Source organism: Engystomops pustulosus, chromosome 4, assembly GCF_040894005.1.
Source record: "Engystomops pustulosus chromosome 4, aEngPut4.maternal, whole genome shotgun sequence".
Classification (NCBI taxonomy): domain Eukaryota; kingdom Metazoa; phylum Chordata; class Amphibia; order Anura; family Leptodactylidae; genus Engystomops; species Engystomops pustulosus.
In genome coordinates this window covers 218,326,016-218,345,158 of record NC_092414.1, presented here as the reverse complement: position 1 = coordinate 218,345,158, position 19,143 = coordinate 218,326,016, and the positions used below count along the sequence as shown (strand labels likewise).

The window sequence follows — 19,143 nt, the reverse complement described above, 5'->3', positions numbered from 1 at the left end:
GCATCCTCTACACCTAGAGGAGAGGAGGTTCTACCATCACCATAGGTAGGGGACATCCTTTACATCTAGAAGAGAGGCAGTTCTACTATCACCATAGACAGGGGACATCCTCTACACCTAGAAGAGAGGAGGTTCTACCATCACCATAGACAGGGTGTATCCTCTACACCTAGAGGAGAGGAGGTTCTACCATCACCATAGAGAGGAGCATCCTCTACACCTAGAGGAGAGGAGGTTCTACCATCACCATAGACAGGGGGCATCCTCTACACCTAGAGGAGAGGAGGTTCTACCATCACCATGGACAGGGGAAATCCTCTACACCTGCAGGAGAGGAGTTTCTACCATCACCATAGACAGGGGGCATCCTCTACACCTAGAGGAGAGGAGGTTCTACCATCACCATGGACAGCTGACATCCTCTACACCTAGAGGAGAGGAGGTTCTACCATCACCATAGACAGAGGGCATCCTCTACACCTAGAGGAGAGGAGGTTCTACCATCACCATAGACCGGGGGCATCCTCTACACCTAGAGGAGAGGAGGTTCTACCATCACCATAGACAGGGGGCATCCTCTACACCTAGAGGAGAGGAGGCTCTACCATCACTATAGACAGGGGGCATCCTCTACACCTAGAGGAGAGGAGGTTCTACCATCACGATAGACAGGGGGGATCCTCTACACCTAGAGGAGAGGTGGTTCTACCATCACCATAGACAGGGGGCATCCTCTACACCTAGAGGAGAGGCAGTTCTACCATCACCATAGACTGGGGGCATCCTCTACACCTAGAGGAGAGGAGGTTCTACCATCACCATAGACAGGGGGCATCCTCTACACCTAGAGGAGAGGAGGTTCTACCATCACCATAGGCAGGGGGCATCCTCTACACCTAGAGGAGAGGAGGTTCTACCATCACCATAGACAGGGGGCATCCTCTACACCTAGAGGAGAGGAGGTTCTACAACCACCATAGACAGGGAGAACCCTCTACACCTAGAGGAGAGGAGGTTCTACCATCACCATAGACAGGGGGCATCCTATACACCTAGAGGAGAGGAGGTTCTACCATCACCATAGACAGGGGATATTCTCCACACCTAGAAGGAGAGGCGGTTCTATCATCACCATAGACAGAGGGCATCCTCTACACCAGTGATGGGCAACCTTATGAGCTTGGTGTGTCAAAATTCGCAAAAAAACCAAGCATAACTCGGGTGGTGTGTCACCTTGACAAAAAAAAAACATAAGTTTGTGATATTTATAGTTTAAATAACAAATATGTATAATTATTTAACTTCTAGGGTACTTTAATTCTAGGTTGTGTGATTGATCCTACCATGTACTACCATACTACAGTATAGCAGTATATGGGGATTTTCCACATCATCTATTTATTACAATGTGCTGGACAATCTCTCAGCCTCCTGGCTACTGCACCTGGCCGTGTAGGAGCCGAGGATGAACTTTAACTCTCCGGCGGCCGTGTGTCACTGAAAATGGCTATGCGTGTCAGCACTGACACGCGTGTCATAGGTTGGCCATCACTGCTCTACACCTAGAGGAGAGAAGATTCTACCATCACCATAGACAGAGGGCATCCTCTACACCTAGAGGAGAGGTGGTTCTACCATCACCATAGATAGGGGGCATCCGCTACACCTAGAGGAGAGGTGGTTCTACCATCACCATAGATAGGGGGCATCCTCTACACCTAGAGGAGAGGAGGTTCTACCATCACCATAGACAGGGGATATTCTCCACACCTAGAAGGAGAGGCGGTTCTATCATCACCATAGACAGAGGGCATCCTCTACACCTGCAGGAGAGGTGGTTCTACCATCACCATAGACAGGGGGGATCCTCTACACCTAGAAGAGAGGTGGTTCTACCATCACCATAGACAGGGGTATCCTCTACACCAAGAGGAGAGGAGGTTCTACCATCACCATAGGCAGGGGGCATCCTCTACACCAAGAGGAGAGGAGGTTCTACCATCACCATAGGCAGGGGGCATCCTCTACACCTAGAGGAGAGGAGGTTCTACCATCACCATAGACAGGGGGCATCCTCTACACCTAGAGGAGAGGAGGTTCTACCATCACCATAGACAGGGTTCATCCTCTACACCTAGAGGAGAGGAGGCTCTACCATCACTATAGACAGGGGGCATCCTCTACACCTAGAGGAGAGGAGGTTCTACCATCACCATAGGTAGGGGACATCCTTTACATCTAGAAGAGAGGCAGTTCTACTATCACCATAGACAGGGGACATCCTCTACACCTAGAAGAGAGGAGGTTCTACCATCACCATAGACAGGGTGTATCCTCTACACCTAGAGGAGAGGAGGTTCTACCATCACCATAGAGAGGAGCATCCTCTACACCTAGAGGAGAGGAGGTTCTACCATCACCATAGACAGGGGAAATCCTCTACACCTGCAGGAGAGGAGTTTCTACCATCACCATAGACAGGGGGCATCCTCTACACCTAGAGGAGAGGAGGTTCTACCATCACCATGAACAGCTGACATCCTCTACACCTAGAGGAGAGGAGGTTCTACCATCACCATAGACAGGGACATCCTCTACACCTAGAGGAGAGGAGGTTCTACCATCACCATAGACAGAGGGCATCCTCTACACCTAGAGGAGAGGAGGTTCTACCATCACCATAGACCGGGGGCATCCTCTACACCTAGAGGAGAGGAGGTTCTACCATCACCATAGACAGGGGGCATCCTCTACACCTAGAGGAGAGGAGGCTCTACCATCACTATAGACAGGGGGCATCCTCTACACCTAGAGGAGAGGAGGTTCTACCATCACGATAGACAGGGGGGATCCTCTACACCTAGAGGAGAGGTGGTTCTACCATCACCATAGACAGGGGGCATCCTCTACATCTAGAGGAGAGGCAGTTCTACCATCACCATAGACTGGGGGCATCCTCTACACCTAGAGGAGAGGAGGTTCTACCATCACCATAGACAGGGGGCATCCTCTACACCTAGAGGAGAGGAGGTTCTACCATCACCATAGGCAGGGGGCATCCTCTACACCTAGAGGAGAGGAGGTTCTACCATCACCATAGACAGGGGGCATCCTCTACACCTAGAGGAGAGGAGGTTCTACAACCACCATAGACAGGGAGCATCCTCTACACCTAGAGGAGAGGAGGTTCTACCATCACCATAGACAGGGGGCATCCTATACACCTAGAGGAGAGGAGGTTCTACCATCACCATAGACAGGGGATATTCTCCACACCTAGAAGGAGAGGCGGTTCTATCATCACCATAGACAGAGGGCATCCTCTACACCAGTGATGGGCAACCTTTTGAGCTTGGTGTGTCAAAATTCGCAAAAAAACCAAGCATAACTCGGGTGGTGTGTCACCTTGACAAAAAAAAACATAATTTTGTGATATTTATAGTTTAAATAACAAATATGTATAATTATTTAACTTCTAGGGTACTTTAATCCTAGGTTGTGTGATTGATCCTACCATGTACTACCATACTACAGTATAGCAGTATATGGGGATTTTCCACATCATCTATTTATTACAATGTGCTGGACAATCTCTCAGCCTCCTGGCTACTGCACCTGGCCGTGTAGGAGCCGAGGATGAACTTTAACTCTCCGGCGGCCGTGTGTCACTGAAAATGGCCATGCGTGTCAGCACTGACACGCGTGTCATAGGTTGGCCATCACTGCTCTACACCTAGAGGAGAGAAGATTCTACCATCACCATAGACAGAGGGCATCCTCTACACCTAAAGGAGAGGTGGTTCTACCATCACCATAGATAGGGGGCATCCGCTACACCTAGAGGAGAGGTGGTTCTACCATCACCATAGATAGGGGGCATCCTCTACACCTAGAGGAGAGGAGGTTCTACCATCACCATAGACAGGGGATATTCTCCACACCTAGAGGAGAGGCGGTTCTATCATCACCATAGACAGAGGGCATCCTCTACACCTGCAGGAGAGGTGGTTCTACCATCACCATAGACAGGGGGGATCCTCTACACCTAGAAGAGAGGTGGTTCTACCATCACCATAGACAGGGGTATCCTCTACACCAAGAGGAGAGGAGGTTCTACCATCACCATAGGCAGGGGGCATCCTCTACACCAAGAGGAGAGGAGGTTCTACCATCACCATAGGCAGGGGGCATCCTCTACACCTAGAGGAGAGGAGGTTCTACCATCACCATAGACAGGGGGCATCCTCTACACCTAGAGGAGAGGAGGTTCTACCATCACCATAGACAGGGTTCATCCTCTACACCTAGAGGAGAGGAGGCTCTACCATCAATAGAGACAGGGGGCATCCTCTACACCTAGAGGAGAGGAGGTTCTACCATCACCATAGGTAGGGGACATCCTTTACATCTAGAAGAGAGGCAGTTCTACCATCACCATAGACAGGGGACATCCTCTACACCTAGAGGAGAGGAGGTTCTACCATCACCATAGACAGGGTGTATCCTCTACACCTAGAGGAGAGGAGGTTCTACCATCACCATAGAGAGGAGCATCCTCTACACCTAGAGGAGAGGAGGTTCTACCATCACCATAGACAGGGGGCATCCTCTACACCTGCAGGAGAGGCAGTTCTATCATCACCACAGACAGGGGCATCCTTTACACCTAAAGGGAAGGTGGTTCTACCATCACCATAGACTGGGGGCATCCTCTACACCTAGAGGAGAGGAGGTTCTACCATCACCATAGACAAGGGGCATCCTCTACACCTAGAGGAGAGGCGGTTCTACCATCACCTTAGACAGGGGACATCCTCTACACCTAGAGGAGAGGCGGTTCTACCATCACCATAGACATGGGGCATCCTCTACACCTAGAGGAGAGGAGGTTCTACCATCACCATAGACAGGGGGCATCCTCTACACCTAGAGGAGAGGAGGTTCTACCATCACCATAGACAGGGGGTATCCTCTACACCTAGAGGAGAGGAGGTTCTACCATCACCATAGACAGGGGGCATTCTCTACACCTAGAGGAGAGGAGGTTCTACCATCACCATAGACAAGGGGCATTCTCTACACCTAGAGGAGAGGAGGTTCTACCATCACCGTAGACAATGGGCATCCTCTACACCTGAAGGAGAGGAGATTCTACCACCACAATTGACAGGGGGTTCTACCATCACAATAGACAGGGAGCATCCTCTACATTTAAAAGGAGAGGGGTTTCTATCATCACAATAGACAGTGTGCATCCTCTATACCAGTGATGGCGAACCTTTTGGAGACAGAGTGCCCAAACTACAACCAATATCCATTTACATGTCACAAAGTGCCAGCCTGCCAATTTTTGTAGTAACTTATTGATCCCTACTGTATCACAGGTTTCAATCATATTGGCGTCCTGAGTTCACCAATACCATGATGGAGAAATTTGGATTGTATCTTCCCTCCAGGGTCCCCCGAAGAAAAAGAATCAGGGGAACCAGAGCAGAAGCTCCAATGAAAACCCATATGTATCCAAACCTTCTTGCTCCTCCTGTAGTTGTGGCAGCCAAAGATATTGCTTTAAAATGCCGCTGAGCATGGAACGTCCTGGGCTGTCTTGGGAAGCTTTGAGTCTTGTCTGGCAACTCTGTTGGCATGAAGGCCTGGGTGCCCACAAAAAGGGCTTTGAGTGTCACCTCTGGCACCGTGCCATAGGTTCGCCACCACTGCTCTATACCTAGAGGAGAGGATGTTCTTCCATCTCCATAGACAGGGAGCATCCTCTACACATAAAGGAGAGGATGTTCTGCCATCTACATAGACAGGAGGCTTCACCTACAGAGGGGGTATCAAAATCATTTTCATCAGGGGCCACATCAGTCTCGTTGTTGCCCAAGTAGTCCAAATGTCTTGATGGTCTTGATGGACCTAAAACCTTTTTCAAAGTTATTTACTATGATACTCAGAATGTGGTCAACAGAATTTTGAATGATTGGTTACCATGCCCTGTAGTAATGTGTCAGTGCTTTTCCATATTTATGACTCTACAGACGGAATACACTTTGTAGACCATCACCAACCACATCTTATTCAGTGGATCTCATATATTGATATAGTTGTGTGCAAATTGTGGGACCAGAATCTAGTGAGTCACCAACAGTTTGATGATGTCATGAAAAAGAAAACATCAGAGGAGAAGATGATAGAACTGTGTGATATTACCAGACACTGGGAGGAGGCTAAGAAGATTATGGGCTTTAAAGTTATTCAAAAGTACAATAAAATGACCATTGAAGACCGGAAAGTGGAGGAGCAGAGAAGTGTAGATCATCCACCATCAATCAGCGGTAAGTCTGGACATTCCACATCTGTATTTTATTCAGGGAGGTTAAGATGGGCCCATGATTGACAGAGTCTCAGATCTTAGCCATGGTGCCTCCTCAAATACATGTGTTCATATAGTGTCTGTTCTATTTTTTTTCATATAGTGTTTCCTTAAGGTTGTAGAGTAGTGATAGTAGATGGTCCTTGTGCTTCTATCTACTTGATTACCACTGTGGACAGCTCCCAAATTACATCTGTCATACCTTGCTTATTGCTCTGAATAGGATCAGATCAGATTTTAGGCTTCTGTGCTTGAGAACCACACCCAGTGCTGCCTGTGATTGATAGCTTCCTTTAAGGATCTTTCCTTAGGAAAATCGGGGTGAGAGTTTGATATCGTCTTGTCTGTGGCTTGAGTCATGGGCAGGTGAATCGGTCAGTGCTGGGGGCTGTGTCCATTACTCCCTTTATGTTCTACTCAGTTCCTTTAGAGTGTGCTGGTTTTTGCAGTCATTCTCATTGCCTTTTCTTGTGTTATTGCTACCTTGCTATTCTTTGTATCTGACTTTGGCTACGTTTAATTGTCCATTCTATTGCTTTTTAATTCTGTCCCTTTACCACCACCTTGACTTTGACCCGGTTCTGTCCAGTTCTGCTTCTCTGTATCTGTTGTTTTTCCATCAGTATTGTGTATTTCCAGGTATGACCCTGCCTTCCCTGTTTCAGAATTGTTTGTCATTGGCTTGTCACTTTTCTGTGTACTATTGTGTCAGGGCGGTTTTATCTGCTGTAGGCCAACTTACACTTTGGTCTTTATACCCTTTTACAAACTACTCTAAAGAGCCCCAGGGCAAGGGTGAGGACAAAGCTGGATGTTTCAGGTTCATTTGACATGGGGCTGGGCACCAGACAGAGATGCCTGCTGTCCCCATTATTGTTTGCTCTAGCCATCAAACCATTGGGTGGTACCTGAGGATCCCTAGTTGAAAAAGTATCCTTAGCTGCTGCTGACATCCTGGAGTTCACCTAGGTGATACGGGGTGTTCTTTGCTCTCACCGCTGCAGCTCATTGAGTTATTTGGACCCTTTTTGTGCCTGCAGACATCTTCCCTGCTTCCACTGTCCCCTACCTATGCCTCTTACCACCCACTTCCTGTCACCCTGGTGGTTGAACAGTTCAAATACTTGGATGTTAAGGTCTCTCTTGACTTGTCTAAGTATCTCAGACTTAAAGGGGTATTCCTATCTGGGAATTCACATTTAATTTAATTAATTTGCCATATGTAAACATTTCTTCAATTGGATGTGCAACACCCCTGCCAACGTATAGGCAAGGGGGTAGTTGTGAGTAGGGTCCTTTCCCTGTCAGAATCCTTCTGGTGAGCCTGCAAAACTTGCAGCTGTATATTCTGCCTGGAAAGGCAATAGTTAAATGGGTGTAAGATGTTATCCAATCAGTTGGTTGTATTTTAAATTGGAGTCTGATTGGAGAGGTGCTACCACCTGACCAGGGGAAGTATAAAACCCCGGTGCAGGGGGAGCACATGGTCAGACCTCCTGTCAGAGTGATAGACTCCATCTTGGATTCAGGTCTGAGCTCAGGGAGCAAAATAAATCCATTGATTTATTCGTAGCACAGGACTGGTCTTACAGAGAAAGATAACATTAAAACTAGAGATGAGCGAACACTAAAATGCTCAGGTACTCGTTATTCGAGACGAACTTTTCCCGATGCTCGAGTGCTCGTCTCGAATAACGAACCCCATTGAAGTCAATGGGAGACTCGAGCATTTTTCAAGGGGACCAAGGCTCTGCACAGGGAAGCTTGGCCAAACACCTGGGAACCTCAGAAAAGGATGGAAACACCACGGAAATGGACAGGAAACAGCAGGGGCAGCATGCATGGATGCCTCTGAGGCTGCCTAATCGCACCATTATGCCAAAATTATGGGCAACAGCATGGCCATGACAGAGTGACAGAATGAAGCTAGATAGCATCTAAAACATCCAATAATTGACCCTGACACTATAGGGGACGGCATGCAGAGGCAGCGGCAGCAGGCTAGAGAGTGTCATGGCGACATACCCTAAATGGACTCAGGCTTCAAACCAATGGGTGGCAGAGAGGAACCAAAGGAGGTGAGCAAGAAGCGCTCAAATAATATCGGTACATGATAAAAGTTTGCCAGTATATTTTGTGGATTACACAGCAGGGTGGCGACAAAGTTAACATGGAAGCCATGAAAACAACCCAAAATTCTGCCTGACACAGCTCGTTTGATAAGGGGACCATGTATGGAGGCAGTGAACTAGTAGTAGATTAAAGGTGCTGCAGTTAAAACTATGTTAGTTGGATCTTGGCATGGAGCTGGCGCTCCGCTGCCAGGCGAGCTTTCGCCAATCCAAGCCCCTGTCTATAGGCTACTCCCCAAACAGCACTTCTAAGAACCTTTTGTATAAGATCAAGTGTAGTAGCGTTCTTATAAGTTTAGGATATGGCGGGTGAGGGGAATGTAAACAGATGCGCAAGAAGCGCTGAAATAATATCCCTAAATGGTAAAAGTTTGCAAGTATATTTTGTGGATTACACAGCAGGGTGGCGACAAAGTTAACAACTTTGATGTGGAATGCCCTGTAATAGCTCTTGGGCGGTGTGCCTTTTATCGCCTAGGCTCAGCAGTTTCAGCACCGCCTGCTGTCGCTTAGCGACGGCACTGCTGCTGTGCCTAGAGCTACCGACTGATGGCGCCATGCCCACGGATGGTAATTCGGAGGAGGAGGAGGTGGAGGAGGGGTGGGAGGAGGTATAGTAGGCCTTTGAGACCTGGACCGAGGTAGGCCCCGCAATTCTCTGCGTCGGCAGTATATGACCAGCCCCAGGGTCAGACTCGGTCCCAGCCTGCACCAAGTTAAGTGTAGTAGCGTTCTTATAAGTTTGGGATATGGCGGGTGAGGGGAATGTAAACAGATGCGCAAGAAGCGCATGATGCGCATGGAGCTGGCGTTCCGCTGCCAGGCGAGCTTTCGCCAATCCAAGCCCCTGTCTCTAGGCTACTCCCCAAACAGCACTTCTAAGAACCTTTTGTATAAGATCAAGTGTAGTAGCGTTCTTATAAGTTTAGGATATGCCGGATGAGGGGAATGTAAACAGATGCGCAAGAAGCGCTGAAATAATATCCCTAAATGGTAAAAGTTTGCCAGTATATTTTGTGGATAACACAGCAGGGTGGCGACAAAGTTAACAACTTTGATGTGGAATCCATGAAAACAACCCAAATTTCTGCCTGACACACCTCGTTTGATAAAGGGACGATGTATGGAGGCAGCTATATGGACGACTTTTGGAGGTAGCAATGGAGACAACGTGTGGAGGCTGCTATGGAGACAATTTAATTTGGATAGTGCCTGTATGTGGCAGTCCCAAACATTTTTCAAACCAGAGGAGCAGGTAGGTGGCCCTCCAGTAAAATGGGATAGATTGAGTGCCTGTATGTGGCAGTCCCAAAAATGTTTCAAACCAGAGGAGCAGGTAGGTGGCCCTCCAGTAAAATGGAATAGATTGAGTGCCTGTATGTGGCAGTCCCAAAAATTCTTCAAACCAGAGGAGCAGGTAGGTGGCCCTCCAGTAAAATGGAATAGATTGAGTGCCTGTATGTGGCAGTCCCAAAAATTGTTCAAACCAGAGGAGCAGGTAGGTGGCCCTGCAGTAAAATGGAATAGATTGAGTGCCTGTATGTGGCAGTCCCAAAAATTGTTCAAACCAGAGGAGCAGGTAGGTGGCCCTGCAGTAAAATGGAATAGATTGAGTGCCTGTATGTGGCAGTCCCAAAAATGTTTCAAACCAGAGGAGCAGGTAGGTGGCCCTCCAGTAAAATGGAATAGATTGAGTGCCTGTATGTGGCAGTCCCAAAAATTGTTCAAACCAGAGGAGCAGGTAGGTGGCCCTGCAGTAAAATGGAATAGATTGAGTGCCTGTATGTGGCAGTCCCAAAAATGTTTCAAACCAGAGGAGCAGGTAGGTGGCCCTCCAGTAAAATGGAATAGATTGAGTGCCTGTATGTGGCAGTCCCAAAAATTGTTCAAACCAGAGGAGCAGGTAGGTGGCCCTGCAGTAAAATGGAATAGATTGAGTGCCTGTATGTGGCAGTCCCAAAAATGTTTCAAACCAGAGGAGCAGGTAGGTGGCCCTCCAGTAAAATGGAATAGATTGAGTGCCTGTATGTGGCAGTCCCAAAAATTGTTCAAACCAGAGGAGCAGGTAGGTGGCCCTGCAGTAAAATGGAATAGATTGAGTGCCTGTATGTGGCAGTCCCAAAAATGTTTCAAACCAGAGGAGCAGGTAGGTGGCCCTCCAGTAAAATGGAATAGATTGAGTGCCTGTATGTGGCAGTCCCAAAAATTGTTCAAACCAGAGGAGCAGGTAGGTGGCCCTGCAGTAAAATGGAATAGATTGAGTGCCTGTATGTGGCAGTCCCAAAAATGTTTCAAACCAGAGGAGCAGGTAGGTGGCCCTCCAGTAAAATGGAATAGATTGAGTGCCTGTATGTGGCAGTCCCAAAAATTTTTTAAAACAGAGGACCGGGTAGGTGGCCCTCCAGAAAAATGGAATAGATTGAGTGCCTGTATGTGGCACTCACAAAAATTGTTTCAAACAGAGGACCGGGTAGGTGGCCCTCCAGAAAAATTAAATGCATGAAGTACTATAGCAAGAGCCAGTGGGCCCTGTCAAAAAATAGCCATTTTCCTCTGCTTTACTGTACAAAGAGGAGGAGAAGGAGGAAAATGAGGAGGAGGAGGAGGAGTGGATCAATTATTCAGGTTGAGCTTCCTTCACCTGGTGGAGATTGGAAATTCTGAGAAATCCAGCCTTTATTCATTTTAATAAGCGTCAGCCTGTCAGCGCTGTCAGTCGACAGGCGTGTACGCTTATCGGTGATGATGCCACCAGCTGCACTGAAAACCCGCTCGGACAAGACGCTAGCGGCAGGGCAGGCAAGAACCTCCAAGGCGTACAGCGCCAGTTCGTGCCACATGTCCAGCTTTGAAACCCAGTAGTTGTAGGGAGCTGTGTGATCATTTAGGACGATGGTATGGTCAGCTACGTACTCCCTCACCATCTTTCTGTAAAGATCAGCCCTACTCTGCCGAGACTGGGGACAGGTGACAGTGTCTTGCTGGGGTGACATAAAGCTGGCAAAAGCCTTGTAAAGCGTACCCTTGCCAGTGCTGGACAAGCTGCCTGCTCGCCTACTCTCCCTCGCTACTTGTCCCGCAGAACTACGCACTCTGCCGCTAGCGCTGTCAGAAGGGAAATACTGTTTCAGCTTGTGCACCAGGGCCTGCTGGTATTCATGCATTCTCACACTCCTTTCCTCTCCAGGGATGAGAGTGGGAAGATTTTGCTTGTACCGTGGGTCCAGGAGAGTGAACACCCAGTAATCGGTGCTGGAATAAATTCTTTGAACGCGAGGGTCACGGGATAGGCAGCCTAGCATGAAATCTGCCATATGCGCCAGAGTACCAACGCGTAAGAATTCACTCCCCTCACTGGCCTGACTGTCCATTTCCTCCTCCTCCAACTCCTCCAACTCCTCTTCTTCTGCCCATACACGCTGAACAGTGAAGGACTCAACAATGGTCCCCTCTTGTGTCTCGCCAACATTCTCCTCCTCTTCCTCCTCATCCTCCTCCACCTCCACCTCCTCCGATATGCGCTGAGAAACAGACCTCAGGGTGCTTTGGCTATCAACAAGGGAATATTCTTCCCCCGTCTCTTGTGACGAGCGCAAAGCTTCCGACTTCATGCTGACCAGAGAGTTTTTCAACAGGCCAAGCAGCGGGATGGTGAGGCTGATGATGGCGGCATCGCCACTGACCATCTGTGTTGACTCCTCAAAGTTACTCAGCACCTGACAGATATCAGACATCCACGTCCACTCCTCATTGTAGACTTGAGGAAGCTGACTGACCTGACTACCAGTTCTGGTGGAAGTTGACATCTGGCAGTCTACAATCGCTCTGCGCTGCTGGTAAACTCTGGATAACATGGTCAGTGTTGAATTCCACCTCGTGGGCACGTCGCACAACAGTCGGTGAGCGGGCAGTTGGAGGCGGCGCTGCGCTGCCCTGAGAGTGGCAGCATCTGGGCTGGACTTCCTGAAATGCGCACAGATGCGGCGCACCTTCGTGAGCAAATCAGACAGATTGGGGTATGTCTTGAGGAAACGCTGCACTATCAGATTTAACACATGGGCCAGGCATGGCACATGTGTCAGTCTGCCGAGTTGCAGAGCCGCCACCAGGTTACGGCCGTTGTCACACACAACCATTCCCGGCTTGAGGTTCAGCGGTGCCAGCCACAGATCAGTCTGCGCCGTGATGCCCTGTAATAGCTCTTGGGCGGTGTGCCTTTTGTCGCCTAGGCTCAGCAGTTTGAGCACCGCCTGCTGTCGCTTAGCGACGGCACTGCTGCTGTGCCTAGAGCTACCGACTGATGGCGCCGTGCCCACGGATGGTAGTTCGGAGGAGGAGGTGGAGGAGGGGTGGGAGGAGGAGGAGGCATAGTAGGCCTGAAACACCTGGACCGAGGTAGGCCCCGCAATCCTCGGCGTCGGCAGTATATGAGCAGCCCCAGGGTCAGACTCGGTCCCAGCCTCCACCAAGTTAACCCAATGTGCCGTCAGCGATATATAGTGGCCCTGCCCGGCAGCACTCGTCCACGTGTCCGTGGTCAGGTGGACCTTGTCAGAAACGGCGTTGGTCAGGGCACGGATGATGTTGTCTGACACGTACTGGTGCAGGGCTGGGACGGCACATCGGGAAAAGTAGTGGCGGCTGGGGACCGAATACCGAGGGGCGGCCGCCGCCATGAGGTTGCGAAAGGCCTCGGTCTCTACTAGCCTATAGGGCAGCATCTCCAGGCTAAGCAATCTGGAGATGTGCACATTAAGGGCTTGGGCGTGCGGGTGGGTTGCACTATATTTGCGTTTCCGCTCCAGCGTCTGGGGTATGGAGAGCTGAACGCTGGTGGATGCTGTGGAGGATCGTGGAGGCGACGATGGGGTTTTTGTGCCAGGGTCCTGGGCAGGGGGCTGACTAGCAGCTGACACAGGGGAAGGAGCAGTGGTGTGCACGGCCGGAGGTGAACGGGCTTGTTGCCACTGAGTGGGGTGCTTAGCATTCATATGCCTGCGCATACTGGTGGTAGTTAAGCTAGTAGTGGTGGAACCCCTGCTGAGCCTGGTTTGGCAAATGTTGCACACCACAGTCCGTCGGTCATCCGGTGTTTCCTTAAAGAACCTCCACACTTCTGAAGATCTAGCCCTCGCCGCAAGAGCCCTCACCACGGGAGCTTCACTAGTTGACAGTGGCGCTGATGCACCAGCTCTGGCCCTGCCTCTCCGTCTGGCCCCACCACTGCCTCTTCCAACCTGTTCAGGTCGAGGACTCTCCTCCGTCTCAGAAGCACTGTGTTCACCCGGCCTCTCAACCCAGCTTGGGTCTGTCACCTCATCATCCTCCGATCCCTCAGTCTGCTCCCCCCTCGGACTTCCTGCCCTGACAACAACTTCCCCACTGTCTGACAACCGTGTCTCCTCATCGTCGGACACCTCTTTACACACTTCCACTACGTCAAGAAGGTCATCATCACCCACAGACTGTGACTGGTGGAAAACCTGGGCATCGGAAAATTGCTCAGCAGCAACCGGACAAGTGGTTTGTGACTGTGGGAAGGGTCCAGAAAACAGTTCCTCAGAGTATGCCGGTTCAAATGCCAAATTTTCCTGGGAGGGGGCAGACTGGGGGGGAGGAGGCTGAGGTGCAGGAGCTGGAGGAGTGGGGATTTCGGTGACATGGGTGGACTGCGTGGAAGACTGACTGGTGGTGGACAAATTGCTCGAAGCATTGTCAGCAATCCACGACATCACCTGTTCGCACTGTTCTGGCCTCAACATTGCTCTACCACGAGTCCCAGTAACCTCAGACATGAACCTAGGGAGTGTAGCTCTGCGGCGTTCCCCTGCTCCCTCATCAGCAGGTGGTGTCTCACCCCGCCCAGGACCACGGCCTCTGACCCCTGCAGTAGTTGGACGCCCACGTCCCCGCCCTCGTCCTCTACCCCTAGCCCTCGGGTTAAACATTTTTAAAATGAGAGTTATAACTTTTTTTTTTTTTTTACTTCTTTTTGTTTTTTTTTGTGTTTTTTTTGTGTTTTTTTTTTTTTTTTGTGTTTTTTGTTTTTTTTTGAGTTTTTAAAACCAAACAATCCTATCCTATTGCTATGGCTATTTTCTAGCCAAGTATCAAAGGAAGCACACTACTATGCCAGATGAGATGACACTGAGTTAGTGCCTAATAGAAATCCAACCCCTACTGAATTTTGCCACTTCGGCCTTTGCTATGGATATGTGCGCCACTAAGCGCAGAACACAGCGGTCGCAAGTCTCACTACAAATTGCTCAGAATTGGCAAGTACATGCACTGCAGAAACTACAGCCACCAGCAGATCAACCAGAAATCAAATATATAGAACGCTACTGTAGGCTTCAAGAAGCTGTTTGTATTCTCCTATGGCTATTTTCTAGCCAAGTATCAAAGGAAGCACACTACTATGCCAGATGAGATGACACTGAGTTATTGCCTAATAGAAATCCAACCCCTACTGAATTTTGCCACTTCGGCCTTTGCTATGGATATGTGCGCCACTAAGCGCAGAACACAGCGGTCGCAAGTCTCACTACAAATTGCTCAGAATTGGCAAGTACATGCACTGCAGAAACTACAGCCACCAGCAGATCAACCAGAAATCAAATATATAGAACGCTACTGTAGGCTTCAAGAAGCTGTTTGTATTCTCCTATGGCTATTTTCTAGCCAAGTATCAAAGGAAGCACACTACTATGCCAGATGAGATGACACTGAGTTATTGCCTAATAGAAATCCAACCCCTACTGAATTTTGCCACTTCGGCCTTTGCTATGGATATGTGCGCCACTAAGCGCAGAACACAGCGGTCGCAAGTCTCACTACAAATTGCTCAGAATTGGCAAGTACATGCACTGCAGAAACTACAGCCACCAGCAGATCAACCAGAAATCAAATATATAGAACGCTACTGTAGGCTTCAAGAAGCTGTTTGTATTCTCCTATGGCTATTTTCTAGCCAAGTATCAAAGGAAGCACACTACTATGCCAGATGAGATGACACTGAGTTATTGCCTAATAGAAATCCAACCCCTACTGAATTTTGCCACTTCGGCCTTTGCTATGGATATGTGCGCCACTAAGCGCAGAACACAGCGGTCGCAAGTCTCACTACAAATTGCTCAGAATTGGCAAGTACATGCACTGCAGAAACTACAGCCACCAGCAGATCAACCAGAAATCAAATATATAGAACGCTACTGTAGGCTTCAAGAAGCTGTTTGTATTCTCCTATGGCTATTTTCTAGCCAAGTATCAAAGGAAGCACACTACTATGCCAGATGAGATGACACTGAGTTATTGCCTAATAGAAATCCAACCCCTACTGAATTTTCCCACTTCGGTCTTTGCTATGGATATGTGTGCCACTAAGAGCTAAACACAACGGTAGCAAGTCCCCCTGCTAATTCCTCACAAAATGGTAAAAGATGCAAATTAAAATAAAAAAAGTAGAACGTTATTGTAGCCCTAAGAAGGGCTGTTGGGTTCTTTGAGAATCACTCCTGCCTAACAGTAAGCTAATAGAACACCCTAACGCTTTCCCTGACCAGCAGCAGCTCTCTCCCTAGCGGCATCCAGAGACAGAATGATCCGAGCAGCGCGGCCAGCGGCTAGTCTATCCCAGGGTCACCTGATCTGGCCAGCCAACCACTGCTATCGACGTGTAAGGGTACCACGTCATGCTGGGTGGAGTGCAGAGTCTCCTGGCTTGTGATTGGCTCTGTTTCTGGCCGCCAAAAAGCAAAACGGCGGGAGCTGCCATTTTCTCGAGCGGGCGAAGTATTCGTCCGAGTAACGAGCAGTTTCGAGTACCCTAATGCTCGACCGAGCATCAAGCTCGGACGAGCATGTTCGCTCATCTCTAATTAAAACGTATTTAATCTCAATCTGAGTAAATATTTACCGAGAGACGTTAGAGATCTCTAGTCTGGGGGGCAAATTTAGATCTGCTCAACATTTAGCAGTGGGTTATCATTTCAGGTGCTTTCTGTACTAAATTGAGTTAAGAATAATGATGGTTAAAGAGAAGAAAACCAAAAACTCCACAAAAAAATCAAAACCATCCCCAGGTATGTATTGAGGTGTCTTTCACCCATATTCTTCCCTCAGGTGAGGTAACAGAACATCATCATTCAGCTGATAATAGATGGATAACAAATATAGATCAGGTCCTGCTTGATCTCCGGGACCAGGATCTACTGACCCCCAAAGAATACACCGATGTGATGGAGATGAGAACATCCCAGGAGAAAGTAGGAAAACTGCGTAATGTCACAAGACACTGGGAGTTTATTAGGATGTATAAGGCTTATAAAGTTATCCAAAAATACAATGAAGACTTGACAACAACTGATCGACCACCAATAATCAGGGGTAAGTCCAAAAATGTATCTAATGTTTTATGTCACATTCTCTTAAGATGAAGCTGATGACCATGGTCTTTACGTACAGCTATGGTTAGGTAAGAAGTGTTGGCGTTGAGGACCAGAAATACAATATCAGAGCCAATGACCCTCAACTCTTCTGGCCCTGGCAAGGACAGTATTCACGGGGGAGCCATGAGGAGGGCAAGAAAACAGGACCATGACTCATCACATGCTTTAGGTTGGCCAACATGCTGTCCTGATTCATATGAATGCCCTCAATGCTCTTGCATCAGTGCCCATAACAGATGTAGAGCATGTTCATACCTCTGCTGAAATGTATAAAACTCAACATTTGGACTGCGGGTGTTTTCCCAACGATCGCTGCCAGCAATGCTGCTGGTGGCTTCAAAAAGATACCCTGTAGCGGAAAATAGCGCCCAGAGTTGAAAATGGCACTTTTTTGCCATTTTGAAAAATATAAAAAAATCAATAAAAGTGATCAAAAGATCGCACAGTCCTAAAAGTTATAGCACTGAAAACGCCATCAAAAGTCGCAAAAAATGACACCACCCACAGCTCCGTACACCAAAGTATGAAAAAGTTATTGGCGCCAGAAGAGGGCAAAATTAAAAAAAAAATGGAAGTGAAAGAACTAAAAAGGGCCAAGTCGTTAAGGGGTTAAAACTATAGTTTCTCAGTGAGATCAAAATATGTAACGTTCCCTACATTTGCAGAAATAAATCGGGAAGCTGAAGAACCTCCGTCAAGTTGTATGAAGATGATTGTAGGCGACATCAGTTGCAAATTGTGTGGTCAGGTAAGATTTTTATGATAAATATTTACCATAATATTCAAAACAGCAGAGATTATAATCCATTATTATATCTTTATATGCAGAAACAGGACCAGAACCAGGTTTTAGCAGAAGCGGTCAGCGAGAAAATCGGCAGCCGGTACCGGTAAGTTATGGTCTGATAATTGGTTCTGCCATAATCTGGTTCAATAGTATCTTAAATGGCTACAGAATTACATTCATGGAAGTGCCTGCAATTCATCCACGAGTCCCAATATTTGGGCTGCGAGTATCTCTCCAATGGGGCTCATTTACCTACCCGGTCCATTCGCGATCCCGCAGCGCGTTGTCCAACATTGATTCGGAGCTTGGCAGGATTCACTAAGGTCATGCGCCACTAGGTGGCGCTGCTGCGCTGAAGTCCGCCGGAGTTCACCTTCTTCGTCCCGGTGTATGTGAGTGCTATTCTTGCGACACAATTTTTTTTTAATTCCGCGTTTTTTCCGAATCCGCCGTGTTTTCCAATGGCCACGCCCCTGATTTCTGCCGCGTGAAAGCCGGTGCCAATGCGCCACAATCCGATCGGCGCAAATCAGAAATATTTGGGAAACCCGACAAAAATGCCCGATTCGGAGTAAATGAGCCCCAATGTCTTGTGATAGCTAGTTTTATGGACATCAATATATGAGTTAAAATGGTTTGAGATTTGGGGGGGGGGAATCTTTAAGTCCATCAAAAGTATTGCGGATGCTGGGGAGAATGTGGTGTGTGTTACCATATGCCTCTAGCCATAGGGGTTGGATTTTCGGGCTCGACCATAGGGTGTGGACTGAAGTGCCTTTTTGGACGTAATTTCCTCCTTTTTCTTTTTCAGTTTATACTTTCTCTATTATAGTTTTCTCCTGCTTGATATTACACTATATTGTCTCAAGAGCTTTTGTCCAAATGTACGGAGATGCCATAACTGTGTTTCATGTAAAAGCACTGCTGTACTTAAAGAGGTTTTCCCACAAAAAAGAAAATTCTAAAATCTCAATCCCCTAGTGATCTTAACACAATAAAGATCATTTTAACACCTTAGTTTACAATGTTACTCAGTTTTATTGCTGTTTTAGCTCATATCACTCCCTAGGCTGCTCTGTGCAAAATTTCAGATTATGGGCATAGACTCTCCAAGCAGACACATTGGGGGTCATTTACTAAGGGCCCGAATCGCGTTTTCCCGACGTGTTACCCGAATATTTCCGATTTGCGCCGATTGTACCTGAATTGCCCCGGGATTGTGTCGCACGCGATCGGATTGTGGCGCATCGGCGCCGGCATGCGCGCGACGGAAATCGGGGGGCGTGGCCGAACGAAAACCCGACGTATTCGGAAAAACCGCCGCATTTAAAACCCGAAAAAGTGTCGCTTGGTGACCGCTTACCTTCACCTGGTCCGAGGTGGTGCATTCCGGCGCGTGGAGAT

At 48.3% G+C, this 19,143-nt stretch overlaps 1 protein-coding gene across 1 annotated transcript in view; it reads left to right on the top strand.

The window, feature by feature from the left end:
- LOC140128355 (NACHT, LRR and PYD domains-containing protein 1-like) overlaps positions 1-19,143 on the top strand; it is a 67,546-nt gene that overhangs the window by 25,301 nt on the left and 23,102 nt on the right. The window contains exons 5-8 of the mRNA XM_072149992.1: positions 6,039-6,335; positions 16,627-16,890; positions 17,618-17,700; positions 17,781-17,842. Coding sequence (XP_072006093.1) covers positions 6,039-6,335; positions 16,627-16,890; positions 17,618-17,700; positions 17,781-17,842 — 706 coding nt within the window. The remainder of the gene's footprint in view (positions 1-6,038; positions 6,336-16,626; positions 16,891-17,617; positions 17,701-17,780; positions 17,843-19,143) is intronic.